Source organism: Nesoenas mayeri (genome assembly GCF_963082525.1).
Source record: "Nesoenas mayeri genome assembly, chromosome: 1".
NCBI lineage: Eukaryota > Metazoa > Chordata > Aves > Columbiformes > Columbidae > Nesoenas > Nesoenas mayeri.
In genome coordinates, this window is record NC_137541.1 from 114,442,071 (window position 1) to 114,456,646 (window position 14,576).

The following is a 14,576-nucleotide window of genomic DNA, read 5'->3' on the forward strand; positions in this document are numbered from 1 at the left end:
TGGCTATGCAAAAGAGTACAAGCTGTCACTGCAATTGTTCTTCATCAACGCTGTTGTGTTCAGTATGTTTATTTTGGACAACAAAAGGTGGAATCCCTTTATCCCTCTCCCAAAGTAGATATTCAAAATTTGTTTTTCATCCCCACTACCAGGAAAATTTTGTTTAGCCTTACTATGCAACAAGAGTTTTACATGCTAAGAGCAAGTGTGGTAAGCAAAACCAAGTACATGCAAGACATTCAATCCATTACATGTAGGACATAATGTTCACTGAAAATCTGCATTTGCTTTGAAGAACAATGGTGCAAATTTAAAACAAACATAACTCATAGAAAGGTATTCATATAACTGACAACACATTGTAGACCTTCCATTTCATTCTTACATCCCTTGCCTCATGAATTGCAATTAACTAACCTGTACTTCAAATGAAAAATGATTTTAAAATCCTATAAACTTAGAACTGAAAATATATTTCATACATGTACACAGCTACATACACACATGTATACACATATTACTGAAACAGAAGTAACCTTAATTTCACTTTTACAATTTTTCATAAGTAGAATCATTATTTTTACACATATTTTAAGAAAAATAAAAAATCTAGAACTCCATAATGGAAAATTCTCTTTTGTAACATTATATACTAAATAAAATTGATGAAAATATGCTTTAAAAAATACTATTCCTGGACTAGCAGTTACTTTTTAAATTATATATGAGTACATTACAGTTGTTTATCTATTGAGATATTTTTCTGAAGCTGCATTTAACTTCATAAACCAGAGAACACAGGGAGGTGCAGGAAGGAAGCAGACTAGAAAGAGTTCTTTCACAAACATTCCAGGTTGTTTATATCATTACAAGAACTATTTTTCCAGTCCTGATTTACACTAATTATGCATGTTAATTGGAAAGGAGGGATCACCTAGAAAGTGTTAGTCTCAGCAATTAAAATACTTCCAAAGAAGCTTTAAAAATACTAGTCATGTGAGACAAAGGAGCTTTTAGTTATGTGTTCACATAGAACACCTCCAAATGATGCCCGAAAAGCACATGCTTGTGTAGGCTGCCACCAGGACATAACATTTCTTAAAATAAAGCTCACAATACTGCAAACTTTTATTTAGAGGGAATTTTAAAACACCTTCAATCTTTTTTACTATAATTGCTAAACAAATAAAAGTTGCTTATTTCAAGAAATCTGCCTGACCAAGGAAGTACATGGTAGCTCTAAGCCCAACACTGGAGAGTGAACACCACTGAATGACTTCCTGCCTCAGGCCTAAATACTGAAACAAACAAAAGGGGAAAAAACTATCTCAGCATCCACGACAATTAAATTGGGATTTTATATAAAATTATTGCATTAAAAATAAACTCAAGCTTAATTTTCAGGTTGAGGAGGGAAATCTGAAAGTAGAAAAAAATAATTCAGTTATTTTCAAAAAACACCTTCAAAGTAGTTACTTCATTTCTATCTTTACAAGTGCCCCAATGCGATAATGTATTTTATGCTTTATAAAATATATTTTGTTAATTAGTATTGTAATACACCATGTATTCTAAAGGCTGAGTAAAAATTTTGCTGTCAAATCCAGGAATCAAGTAGCTTATTTGGCACAAAGAATATGTGATATCTCCCTAAAATTACAGTACTTGCTTTCACACTTCACAGGGAATTGCAAGTAAATCAGCTAATTTATGACTTAAAAGTTAAAACACCTGTAAAGGATAATACTCCTGTATTTATCATACAATTAGATACAAACTATTCAATTTCTTGAAGCATTACAAGTCATTGAATTTTTGTGTAAAGGCTGATTCTAAAGCTTCTCTATTTATAGCACTAACAACATAGAGATTTAGTAGGACAAAATATAATGTACGTTAAAAAACAAACAAACAAACAAATTAAAAAAGAAAAACACACAAGTTTGATTCAAATTTAAGCCTAAGTGCAAAACCAATGGTTTATGTTCTGCAACTATATACAATATACATTCTCAACCTCCACTCAGATTCAACATGAGTGTCTCCTTCAAACATACTGAAATCTTTCACACAGCCTAAATTCCCTAGCTTTATATCACAGATAAGCAGCTTTCCACAATGAATAATGTAACTAGTTTTAAACCCATCATTCAAAACACTGAGATAAAACTAAAGCTTTCCCTTGTATATGGTCAGAGATGATGCACCAGCAATGCCCTATAATTCCACAACTGCAGATTTTCCATAGAATTCATGTCTTACACCAGGAATTCTGAATGTCTTTCACTTAAAAAAAAAATAAATAAAAATTTTGTAAAAGTACATCATTAAAAATGAAGCAAAAATTAAAAAAAAAAAAAGCACAAAACCACCTGCCACTTGTCTACAAAAACCTTGAGCAATAAGCTCTGACAAGTGTGACTTGCTCTATTTATCTCAATCAAAGGCCTCTCATAGGCATCATTATTAGACAGCTGTGTGTTTTGTCTTTTTTCCAAGATGGTGGAATTTGTTATTTTCCAGCAGGGAAGGGGGGGGGAAAAAAAAAAAAGAATAAAAAAAAAAAAAAAAAAAAAAAGAAGAGAGGGAGAAAGAGGGAGAAAAAGAGGGAGAAAAAGAGGGAGAAAAAGAGGGAGAAAAAGAGGGAGAAAAAGAGGGAGAAAAAGAGGGAGAAAAAGAGGGAGAAAAAGAGGGAGAAAAAGAGGGAGAAAAAGAGGGAGAAAGAAAGAAAAAGTCACTCCTGCACCTTGCTTTGCCTCCTTTCCCCTTTCTGTATCAGACAACACACAACACTGCTATTAGAGCAGGTGGACCATCCTGCCTGCTAAAACACACTCACAGCTGAGGAACAAAGAGGAGCAAATATTTAAAGTGATCACAAGCTGCCGGTTTCCCTGGAACAAAACCAAAGGAATGAGGTGCTCCTCTCTGTTACCTGGACAGGGAGCTTGCAGAGAGAGCTGCAGTCAGAAAAGCCATGCTTCTACAATTTTGGATAGTATAGGGTGTTTCAAAAAGATGGACCAAACATATACAATTACATAAAATTTACAAACAGTTTAGCAAATTGCAGTAACCTTTTTATGAAGGCTCTATGTTCCCTCCACCCGCTGTACAGACTGTAGGAGTTTCATTCATGGGCAGTTTGTGGTTGCACAGATACAGTGATTTAGAACTGAGTCCATCGTTTTGAAACACCCTGTACATTTTAAAACTCGGTTCAAAAACAATCACTGCTAGCAATCAGTCAACAAGTAATAACTCTTAGCTCTTTCTCTGGATAAGGATGAGGGAGCTACAACAGATATTTGGCCAGATAGTCGTGGGGTTTTTTGTTTGTCAGAGAGTTGTTCTCATTTCAGAGCTGAACAGAAAAAAAATGCCTAGCTCATCAGGTGTTCAGCTGGCTTATACTGCTGCTCCTTATACTGCAGCAAAAAAAAAAACTAAACCATAACTGAAGTGTCTTTCAAATAAAATCGTATCAAAACAGAAAAGAAAGCAGCACACAGCCTGGATACAATATGACACTAAGAAGTATTTGCTAGCTTACCTATTTACGTATATTTTTATACTGCTTTCACTACAGCTCTGACTTTCACAGCCATCAAATACTGAGGTTAAACTCTCCTCAGTGAGGAGGGGAGTCCTGTCACCTCTAACACCTCCTGAGATGCTGGAATAACAGGGAGGCACAGCTAGGCCATGTCTGAGCAACACTCTAGCCTTACCTATAATGCCTGGGCTTCATTTTACCACTTAAAATATTGGGAGAATAATCTCAATTTTTTAGATACTATCTTATAAGCATGCCAATATAGTTAATCTCCAAGATCATCTTTTGATGCTATGTGTGTTTGTATACACTAAGTTTTAGTGAGAATTGTAGGAGTTACTCAGAGTTCCAATGTATTTACCTAGTTTGTTTATTTGAAGCTTTTTGTGGCAGAAGGAAAGCTAGTGCCAAGTTGGTTTTTAATAGGAGATTTCAAGATTGTATTCAAGACTTAATTACTTAAAACCTTAAGTTAATAATTCAAGTAGTTTTAATAACATTTTAAAGCATATTAAAATAATTTCATGCTTTTGTGATTTTTTAATCAACGCTTCTAAATTTTTTTTTTTTCATTTTTCCTTAGATCTAGTAGCTACTTTCTCAGCAATAACATCAATATAGTGGGGGTTTGTTGGTTTATAGGGTAGTGATGTCAGTAATGGCTACAACAACAGCAGGAACTTTTAGTAGAACCAGAAGGCAGACAGAAAATAAAGCAGCTCAAAGGGATACAGATGGTTTGTAGCAGCTGGGAGGTAGCTGGGTAAGAGCAGTTGTCCAGAAAATGGTGATGAGATCAGAGAAGCAGCTGTTCAAGTGCAGAGGCAGGAAACAGCGCTTGCAACCATGAAACCTGAATAGGGAAAGCTCAATATATGGAGAAGATCAGGGTTTTTTCAAGACCGGAATGTCAGGAAAGGGAAGGAGAGAGAGAAAAGGGGGCAATCTAGATGAGCTAGAATGACAAAGAACTCAGATGCAATGACGAATGTTTTAAGAATCAGTAACTACTGAGAGTTTCTGATCACAATAAGAGATGCTTGTACCTGGACCACTTTCTTAACAGAACTATGCTTCTTATTAGCATTCTGCTTTGCAGGAGGTAAATTAAAGAAAAGCTACAGCACCCTGCGGGGTAGATGTACTTTCAGATATGTGCTTCAGTGATGCCATGCTGGGCAACAATTTTAGTTTTCAAAGTTAACTTCATTTAACATTAGTCAGTGCTACTGCTGCCAGCTCTCAGTGCTGCACCAACTCTCAGCAATGTCGACTTGTGATCACCAGTGGGTTTTAAGTTGTGTCTTTGGGCACGTCTTGCCCAGCTATGAGCAAGCTGCCCCCTGACAGGCAGGGACTTGCACACCTGGAGCAAAAGGGAAGCACAGGTTGTACAGGGAGCTTCCCCAGCACCACGAACAAGGGGAGACAGAAAGGCCATGAGCACCTGTAGACAAGGTACTGACAACAAAGACGTTTCCTTGAAGCGGCACTTATCAGTTGGTTATGAGTTATAAGGGGTCTCAGGAAAAACTCCTTTTTGAAGATGTTTATTCCCTTACTTCTAAAGAAAGTTGTTGTTTGCCAAAAATTATTCTTAAGAGCTGAAAAACACTTAGACCCAGAGTTAAAAATTAAAAAAGGATTACATCAAAAAACTCTACATAGAAATATGTAACCAATAGTTGCAGTATATTTTACAGATATTTTTTTTTGTAAGAAAACCAGTCACAAAACAGATCCAGTTAAATGTATGGGGTTTTTTTTTAAGCTTATATCATAACTAAAGCAGACTGCCAGAGTGTCTTCAGTTACCATACCACCAGTATCAAATGACAGTTGGAGAAGCTCATAAATAACAAACAGTAATACTGAACAGTAGTTCAGATGAGAAGTGAAATTAAACAAATTAAGCATAAAGAACCATCTGCTGTTTCAGCAGTCTTCAGAAATATTAAGTTAATCAATTGAATTCATAGCAGTGTCAGAAGCAACATTTGTACTCTTAATCTATCCTGCAACCTGACAAGGAAAGAAAACAGTAATAGAGCTCAACTGGAACAATGGAAAATAGAGTACTGGGAGGCAAATAAAAATCCCTGTTTGATAGCTGCACGTGGGAGGCATTTAGAATTTTAGAGAGCTGCTATTTCACTAGTCTGTAAGGGAGACAACTGATCTTCTACTACCCGCTTTTCCACTATGGTGGAGAATGAAGGATCGCTTTGTACAGAAGCACCATCACCAGAGAAATCCAATGCCATAAGCTGTCAGATTGCAGGTTCTGGCTCCCATCAATATATATGCAGTTAGATCTCGTATACAATTATGTGATTTTAGCTACTAAGACCAAAGGAAAATAAATGAAAACTGCATCTACAGTATAGAGTAGAAATACTTCTGTTAAATAGTTAAGAAAACTTAAGTTAAATTCTTTTATGAAAATAAACTGAAATCAAGGCCTTGGAAATTAAAATATTGTTATCTGCTAAGTCTTATACATAGCATGTACCCTTGTATCATCCATAGAATAATATTGCTAGACCCTGTTTTACTATTTCTAGACCCTATTTATCATTTTTAAGTCAGTATGTACGTGGTATCGTCTTTTTATACAACTCCTAACTGAATTTTCTGTATAGATGCTGAGGGAAAAAAAAAAATTAACCACTAGCTTAACCAAGCTGAAGTATTAGCTGTATCATCATTTCTTCATTCCCATTTAATTGATCAACAGAGCAAACCCCTCAAAAGAAAGTATATTCTATTCCAAAGTAATCAGATGATACAAAATGAAAAACAGGAAGGAATGGAAATTTAGGAGATTTGGAAAGTTCTTGCAGAACTTTATTATAATTTTGGCAACCATTCTCTGTTTAGTGTTGTACGTATGGCTTACTAGAAGCTAAATGGTAGTTACAAAGCAGCATTTTGTTTCTCATTTCTGTTGACAATCTTTCAATTAAAACAAAAAGAACTTTAGATCTTGCTCAATACTTATATTTTAAGCTGTTACAACAGGTTGCTTTTTTAAATGAAATATGCATCTCAGAGGACTTCACTGGTAAAATAAAAATCAAAACTAATTAAGTTTTGAAGCTTGGCTGTAAGAACAGTAACAATATATACCTACTCATTAAAAGTTCTATCAATCTTTTCACCATTTTTGTTTTTCATGTTTCTATATTAATTTATGTACTTCTTTTTATTTATAAAGGAAGCTAGCCTTTCCACATTCCAATTTCATCATTTTAATCCAAAAATTGATATTCCTTTGTATTAATTATTAACTGGTTTGAATCTCAAACTTAGCAAGAGACAGACACTAAGAAGTGATGTTATAATTACTAAGAGCTTTAGCACTGGCCTTAGTGGGGTCAGAATTACATCTTCAGAACAACAACATGCTGTTAGAACATGATTTTACAATGCATAAACATGATTGTCTGACACATGACTTGTCCCTTCAGGACAGAGTGAAGCATTTCTGGTGATGCTTGTCCACCTCCCTCAGTAATGGAAATATATGCTCATGTATTATCTTTGATAACGGCTGGTTTTATAAGACACCAGTGTGGACAGTGATACATGGGAAAGGTTTATCTCACTGAGGCAAAATGATGCTGGGACAGGAATTAGCAGGGCTCATTTGGAAAGCTTTAAACTAGATTTGAAGTGGGATGGGGTTGTAGCTGGGCTTGCACCAGTGGGCCAGCACTCTAGAATTGATGAAGACTGGGAGGCCTCCCATTCCCCCAGGGTGAAATCGGTGTGCTCAGCTCACTCCCTGAAATGCCTGTACACCAATGCAGGCCTATGACTGTGACGCCACTTTCAGGTGTCTGTAGAAGGCTTCATCAACTTCTTCACCCTGATCTGGTGGCCTGTAATAGACACCCACAACAGTATCACTCCTGTCAGCCTGCCCCTTAATTCTCATCCATAGACTCTCAACTCTCTCCTCATCCATGCCTGGACAGTACTCAATACATTGTAGTTGCCCTCTCATGTACAGACCGAGTCCACCATTGTGCCTTGCTAGCCTGTCTTTCCTGAAAAGGACATAGCCATCCATGACCACATTCCAGTCATGTGAGCTGTCCCACCATGTCTCTGTAACTGACACCAGATCATAACCCATGTCCAGGACAGCCTCCAGCAGAGTAGACAGAGACAAAGAAGGCATTTAGTAACTCTGCCTTCTCTGTACCTTCTGTCACCAGGGCACCCACCTCGTTCATCAGTGTACACTGTCAGCAAGTTTGCTGATGACACCAAGCTGGGAGGAGTGGCTGACATGCCAGAAGGCTGTGCTGCCATCCAATGAGACCTGGACAGGCTGAAGAGTTGAGCAGGGAAAAATTTAATGAAATGTAACAAGGGAAAGTGTAGAGTCTTGCATCTGGGCAGGAACAACCCCAGGTTCCAGTATAGGTTGGGAAATGACCTATTAGAGAGCTGTGTAGGGGAAAGGGACCTGAAGGTCCTGGCAGACAGCAGGATGACCATGAGCCAGCACTGTGCCCTTGTGGCCAAGAAGGCCAATGGCATCCTGAGGTGTATTAGAAGGGGGGTGGTTAGTAGATCGAGAGAGGTCCTCCTTCCCCTCTACTCTGCCCTGGTGAGACCACATCTGGAATATTGTGTCCAGTTCTGGGCCCCTCAGTTCAAGAAGGACAGGGAACTGCTGGAGAGAGTCCTGCACAAGGCCACAAACATGATTAAGGGAGTGGAGCTTCTCCTTTATGAGGAAAGGCTGAGGGAGCTGGGGCTCTTTAGCTTGGGGAAGAGGAGACTGAGGAGTGACCTCATTAATGTTTATAAATACATAAAGGGTGAGTGTCAGGAGGATGGAGCCAGGCTCTTCTCAGTGACAACCAATGATAGGACAAGGGCAACGGGTACAAACTGGAACACAGGGGATCCCACTTAAATTCGAGAAGAAATTTCTTCACAGTGACAGAACACTGGAACAGGCTGCCCAGGGGGGTTGTAGAGTCTCCTCTGGAGACATTCAAAACCTGCCTGGATGCATTCCTGTGTAACCTGATCTAGGTGTTCCTGCTCTGGCAGGGGGATTGAACTAGGTGATCTTTCGAGGTCCCTTCCAATCCCTAACATTCTGTGATTCTGTGATTTGGTGTGATTTTATTCCAATATTTGAGTCTTTTTGCTACAATGGGTTTTCATATTCAATCGAATCCACCTGCTATAATTTAAACCCATTACTCATTACCTATCACCTATCTACAACAGTGAACAAGCACATATCAATTCTATTCCACAGAATATTGGAATATTGCCCTTTCCTACCTAAATAAAAATGTCAGCACTTTTCCTACTGAGTTTCTCTCCAGTTGGACAATAGATCACTGGTAGCAAACAACTACATGCTTTCCTAACACTGTAACCAGTCTAAATCTGAGAAGCTTGCTTATGACAATGTTGCATCAGTCAGTGTCAAGATGCTTAAAGATATGACATCTACTGCTTCTCCCATAACCTCAAGGTCTGCTGTGCTATAGGAGGAAATTAATTTGGTTTGAAATAGGTCATTTTTTATTAATCTATTGACTCATTTTCTGTCAGGAAAAATCATCTCAGGGTACTGAATGTACTATAAATCCACACCATCAGTTATTTAACAATAGCTTCCACATATACATACAATCTAAGCTGACAGTAATAAGAGGAAAAAAACCACAGTGTTACCAGACATGGCCTGTAATATGTAAATATTATTTGAATTGTGCTTTCAACAAAGGAATTACCTTTTATTCAAAAACTAAAGTGCTGGGAAGGAGAGGGGTAACAGTAAAAAAATTATATTGTTGACCCTTCAAAGACTCATTGTCTCTGACATTTTTTAAGTTAAAAACGCAGCTAATGCAACCAGTTTATGTGCTCTAGAAATGGTCCCCAGCTGCTTGTTCTGAAGCCGGTGCTTAATATCCAAGACTACGTTTTCTTTCAGGTCATTGTTCTCCAAATATGCGGAAACCCCAAACCTTCACTGTTCAACAGGTTTAGATTTAAAATTTTCTATAGCACTCTCTATTGACATCTACTGCCAATAAAATGCTATTTTCCTGATGTAAAACTAACCCATAAAATCTTGTATCTTCAGCTGGTTTCCCTTAAATAGCTCAATCAGGAAGCAACTTTGCCAATCTTCATGACACATAAAACTCCTCTGCTACTTCTACTTCTACAGTCCCTTGGTCATCTGAGAGTTAAGGCATGAATAGCTACAAAAAGAAAATGACTGCCAGCTTTTTCAATGATTTAATGACTGTGTGGTAAGACATTTCAGTTTAAGTTTATACCTTTTGTATTTTTAAGTCATTGAGAAAGTATGTTTTCTTTGTGTATGTAAACATTAAAGGAAAGCAGCAAAAGTTATATAAAGGTTATTTCAGAACTTCTTTTCTTGAGAATTGGATTACTATTACAATACTGCTGCACACACTAAAACGTGCATCTAAAATGTCTGTATTCTTTCGCTATAGAAGTATTACAAAGCATGATTTTAATTTACCATAATCACCACTGCCCCATAAACCTACCTCTTTTGGCATGAAGGACAGCAAACATTGCAGAGCTGACTTTCCCTTTAAGTTAACGGAATACAAATGTGGCTTTGAAGAACAGCAGTCAACCACTGTCAAACAAAAATCAGAATCAAATTACAGTTGTTATTGCAACAAATATCACCTTTGAAATAGCTGCAGTTTTTCAAAGCGATTTCCAGCATAAGTTATCTACATTTCTGTATGGTAAGCCTTTCTTGCAAAGTTATGAATGAATGTAGTATTTCTCATAAGGATTCTGAAGGGGTAATTTTGAGAAGAAGTAATCACCAGCAACTTTCATTAAAGTTATTGATTTGAGAGAACACAATATTTCAGAGAAAAACAAACAAACAAAGACAGACACATCACTGGCATTTACCTTAGAATAAAAGCATTAGGCAAAAACAGTTAAACTAAATAATGAAAACTAATACCACAGGGAGAAAAAATGCTGCCTGAAACTGGTTTTCTAAACGAAATTTAGGTACAATCTAGACTACAGATGTCTACCACTAAGGCTTGCTTCATGTTTCAGACTTTCATGTCCAATTTTAAGGCACTGGCAGAAGCATGAGTTTCCGTTAAACAAGTTAGCATTCCTCTGAGATCAATATTCATCCTGGAACACAAGGATCAGTATTCATCCAGTATTCAACATCTGAACAGCACTGGGTCTGACTGGATGTCACATTATTATTTCAAACACAAACTGATCTAGAAATTACGTGCAATGAGTCAATCCCCAAGCTGGTCAGTTGCCTGTTGCAGACAGTCTTCCAAGTTAAGATGTCTGACAAGGAGCCCTCACCTTCCCTTTGAAGTCTACCACATGGCAAGAAAACCCCTCTGTTCTTGTCAGTTCATTTTTTGGCATCATCCACATACAATTCTACATAATGATACAACTAAATATTATAATACTGTCTTGAAAAAGAAAGAGTCTTGATTTCATGCAGAATCACAAACTATTAGGGATTGTAAGGGACCTCGAAAGATCATCTAGTCCAATCCCCCTGCCAGAGCAGGAACACCTAGATGAGGTTACACAAGAATGTTTCCAGGCAGGTTTTGAATATCTCCAGAGAAGGAGACTCCACAACACCCCTGGGCAGCCTGTTCCAGTGCTCTGTCACCCTCACTGAGAAGAAGTTTCTTCTCATATGTGGAACTCCTGTGTACCAGGTTGTACTCATTGCCCTTGTCCTATCATTGGTTGTCACTGAGAAGAGCCTGGCTCCATTTTTGTGACACTGACCCTTTACATATTTGTAAACATTAATAAGGCTACTCCTCAGTCTTCTCTAATCCAAGCTAAAGAGACTCGGCTCCCTCAGCCTTTTCTCATAAAGGAGATGCTCCACTCCCTTAATCATGTTTGTGGCTTCGTGCAGGACTCTCTCCAGCAGTTCCCTGTCCTTCTTGAACTGAGGGGTTCAGAATTGGACACAATATTCTGAGGGTCAAGAGGACATAAAAGCATAGTTGCAAAACTCCCTCATGGATAAATCTGTTGGAACAGCAAAGGAGATGCCAGGACTGAAGCAGGAAAGTGATGAGCAACAATGGGTAAAGGATAAGAATCCACACTAGTTCTAGCAAGAAATAAAGAATAGCAACCTAATTCCCCATATTGCCCCCATGTTGTTCTGAGCTGGGCATCATGTAGAACTGAGGTCCTGTGATGAACCTGCAGACACTCTGTACCATTAGGAAAAAGAGAAGTCCAGACCTTTATACTGATGATGAATTAACTGAGGGGTAAACATTATCAAAACCATGAGTAAAGTCCATGAACAGGAAATTAGTACAGTTATTCAGTTTTATTTGGTTGGTTTGGGGGTTTTTCGTTTTTTTTTTGTTTCATTTTAACTGGTATATACCTTAGCAACTGTAGGAAAAAAAAATCTACTGGAAACCTGACATTTTCCAAGTGCTTATTTTTGGCAAGCATTTTCAAAACTATAGCTTTAGGTTTTCTTAAATTAGAAAAAAATATATACCAGAATTAGTTTGACAAATTTTCTCTGAGCATTATCCGTTCTTTACTTAATGAAAATTCTGATGTAGCAAAAGCAAATACCTGAATGGTCACTAGGATTCAATTTAAAATCCTTATACTTAGAAAAATCAAACTCCACTCTAGTACATGCTTGTCCCATGTTCTGCAGCAAAAAGGGAATTGATTTTGTAGAGCCAACATAAACACCACCAAAGTCAAATAGTCCCTGTAAGTTTAAAGAAAAAAAAAAAAAAAGAGTCAAAGCACTGTTAAGTAAAGTTTATAATTGAACAAACTGTGAAAAATATAATTGCTCGAGGATTCAAAATTTATAATATGCTAGTCTTGGTTAATCAATTGTCTTGTGTAACTTTTACCTTTAAAATCTTTCCAGGACATAAAACACAACAGTTTAGAATTCAATACAATAAGTCCAGTTACACCATCGGGAAAGTTTTCATCATTCACTAAACAGATCAGTTGATTCCTTTTTCCTCAATGCATGTTTTTTTCCTACAACTAGCTTAAAGAAATCCTCTCCCTTTTAACAATTTTCTTCCACATTGTCAAGTTCAAAAGATAAAGCTGTCAGCTATCAGTTAGTGCAACTGTTATACGTACATTTAGTTTTTAATTTCCTAAGTTTTTCTCTTTGATAATTTTCTCAGGAAGTTATCATACAAAAAATGAAAAATACAAAGTAGAGATGAGCCACTTGGATGTCTAGATAAAGCAAAACTTACCAATGGCCACAATTTCTTCATACTTACCACATCAATGTTTATTTCAGGGATCTCTACAAATCCAGCAATCCTAAGTTCTAGTACTTCTGAATTTCGCACTGATACCTAAGAGAATGGATGACAGTGTAAGAAGGTAATTTTAACATAATTATGTCAGCAAATCTGTCATAAATACATGAAAAAATATATTTAGAAAACAAAACAAAACAAAAACAGTACTCCACAGATACAGAGTGGAGAGAGACCTTCAGCAGAATTTGTAATGAAAATATGAAAACAACTCTTCCTTTATAATATAAAGTGGTTTTGTTATAGAAATATAGAAATATAGAAATATAGAAATATAGAATATGCCTTCATTGTCTAGAACATATATATAGAGAGAGACTGATTTTTCTTTGAAACCACATCTCACTGGATCTATCATGCCTTTGTAGCCTGCCATTTCTGGGATAGTCATAGTTGTCAAAGCTTTAGAAAAGACCAGTCTTCTGCAGGAGAAAGCTGAGTGGAAAATACATCACAACACAAATTGCTTGACAGAGCTGCTGGTAGAAAGTAGATACTATTGTTCTGAGCAATGCTAAATCTGGGTTTAGAAGTGGGAAAAAGAAATGGATACTAGGTTTAGCAAGCATAATGTAGGCAGCCACAGAAGATGGAGAATCCAGGATTAGAGTCAGAAAAGGGAGCAAAGATCAGCTTCATGGTAGCATCCTTTTTACTGTTCTCACTTATCTGATCAAGGACAAGTTCAGGAAGCAGGTATGCAGAAAACGAAATAGGATTAGATGTTTATTGCACTGCTATTATCACATCAAATCTACTAGAAAATCTGTCTCTAAGAAGACCACAAAAAGAAGTCATGAAATTAAAGACATTGCAGTATTTCAGTGCCGCTCCTCTGTAGACCATAAGAACTGTAGATATGTCTACGTGATCTTCTGAAGACAATCACACGTTCATGTCAACAGTTTGCCAATGGTATAATATGAATCAGCTCAAACTGCAAGGTTGTTTTGATACTTCAGAGGAGGACTGAGACCAAAATAACAGAATATATTATAGCAGCCATCAACTGCTGTAAGAAACATTTTTTTTTTCTTTAAAAGCTGTAGCACACTGGAGAAAAAAATCCAGAAAATGCTTAAATGTACATACATCTCCACAAATAAACACAGAACATAAAACTCAAGAGACAAATTCTTCCAGTTTTGAATACCTCTACTCTTGTATCAAAACTCATTTTTGCAATCGGAGTGAAACAGATTCTGAGATCAGCATGGCCTCCCACAGGTACTACCCCTTCAGAAGGGGTGATCATCATTCCAGGAAGTGGGTTTGTATCAAGAACCTTCAAACACAAACATGAAATATTAATAATACTGCAAAAGGTGTTTTGTTTTGTTTTGCTAAAAAATACTAGTATATCTATCATGAAGATTTTATATTCTTACAAGGAGAACATTCATAATACATAATGCTAACTAAGACTTAGAAGTTTGGGGCAAAAATGCAGGTAAACAATATAAAGTAACATATTTCTATTATGAAATCATTTTTGCACAGCAATTGGAAATTTCACATTCTGGTTTTCAAGTTGTTTTCATGAGTTATTAAAATAAATATTTGCTATCTAGCAAGTGTCCAGAATAGCCTACAAAGCATTTTTTCAGAGACAGGTAAATTGATAACTACTTTTTTGC

The 14,576-nt window shown here is 36.8% G+C and overlaps 1 protein-coding gene across 1 annotated transcript in view; it reads right to left on the reverse strand.

Moving 5' to 3' along the window:
- The window catches only part of CFAP47 (cilia and flagella associated protein 47), a gene marked incomplete at both ends in the record, with an annotated part of 301,064 nt that overhangs the window by 262,190 nt on the left and 24,298 nt on the right, over positions 1-14,576 (reverse strand). Inside the window, 4 exons of the mRNA XM_080353150.1 lie at positions 10,123-10,217; positions 12,209-12,353; positions 12,898-12,975; positions 14,093-14,224. Coding sequence (XP_080209276.1) covers positions 10,123-10,217; positions 12,209-12,353; positions 12,898-12,975; positions 14,093-14,224 — 450 coding nt within the window. The remainder of the gene's footprint in view (positions 1-10,122; positions 10,218-12,208; positions 12,354-12,897; positions 12,976-14,092; positions 14,225-14,576) is intronic.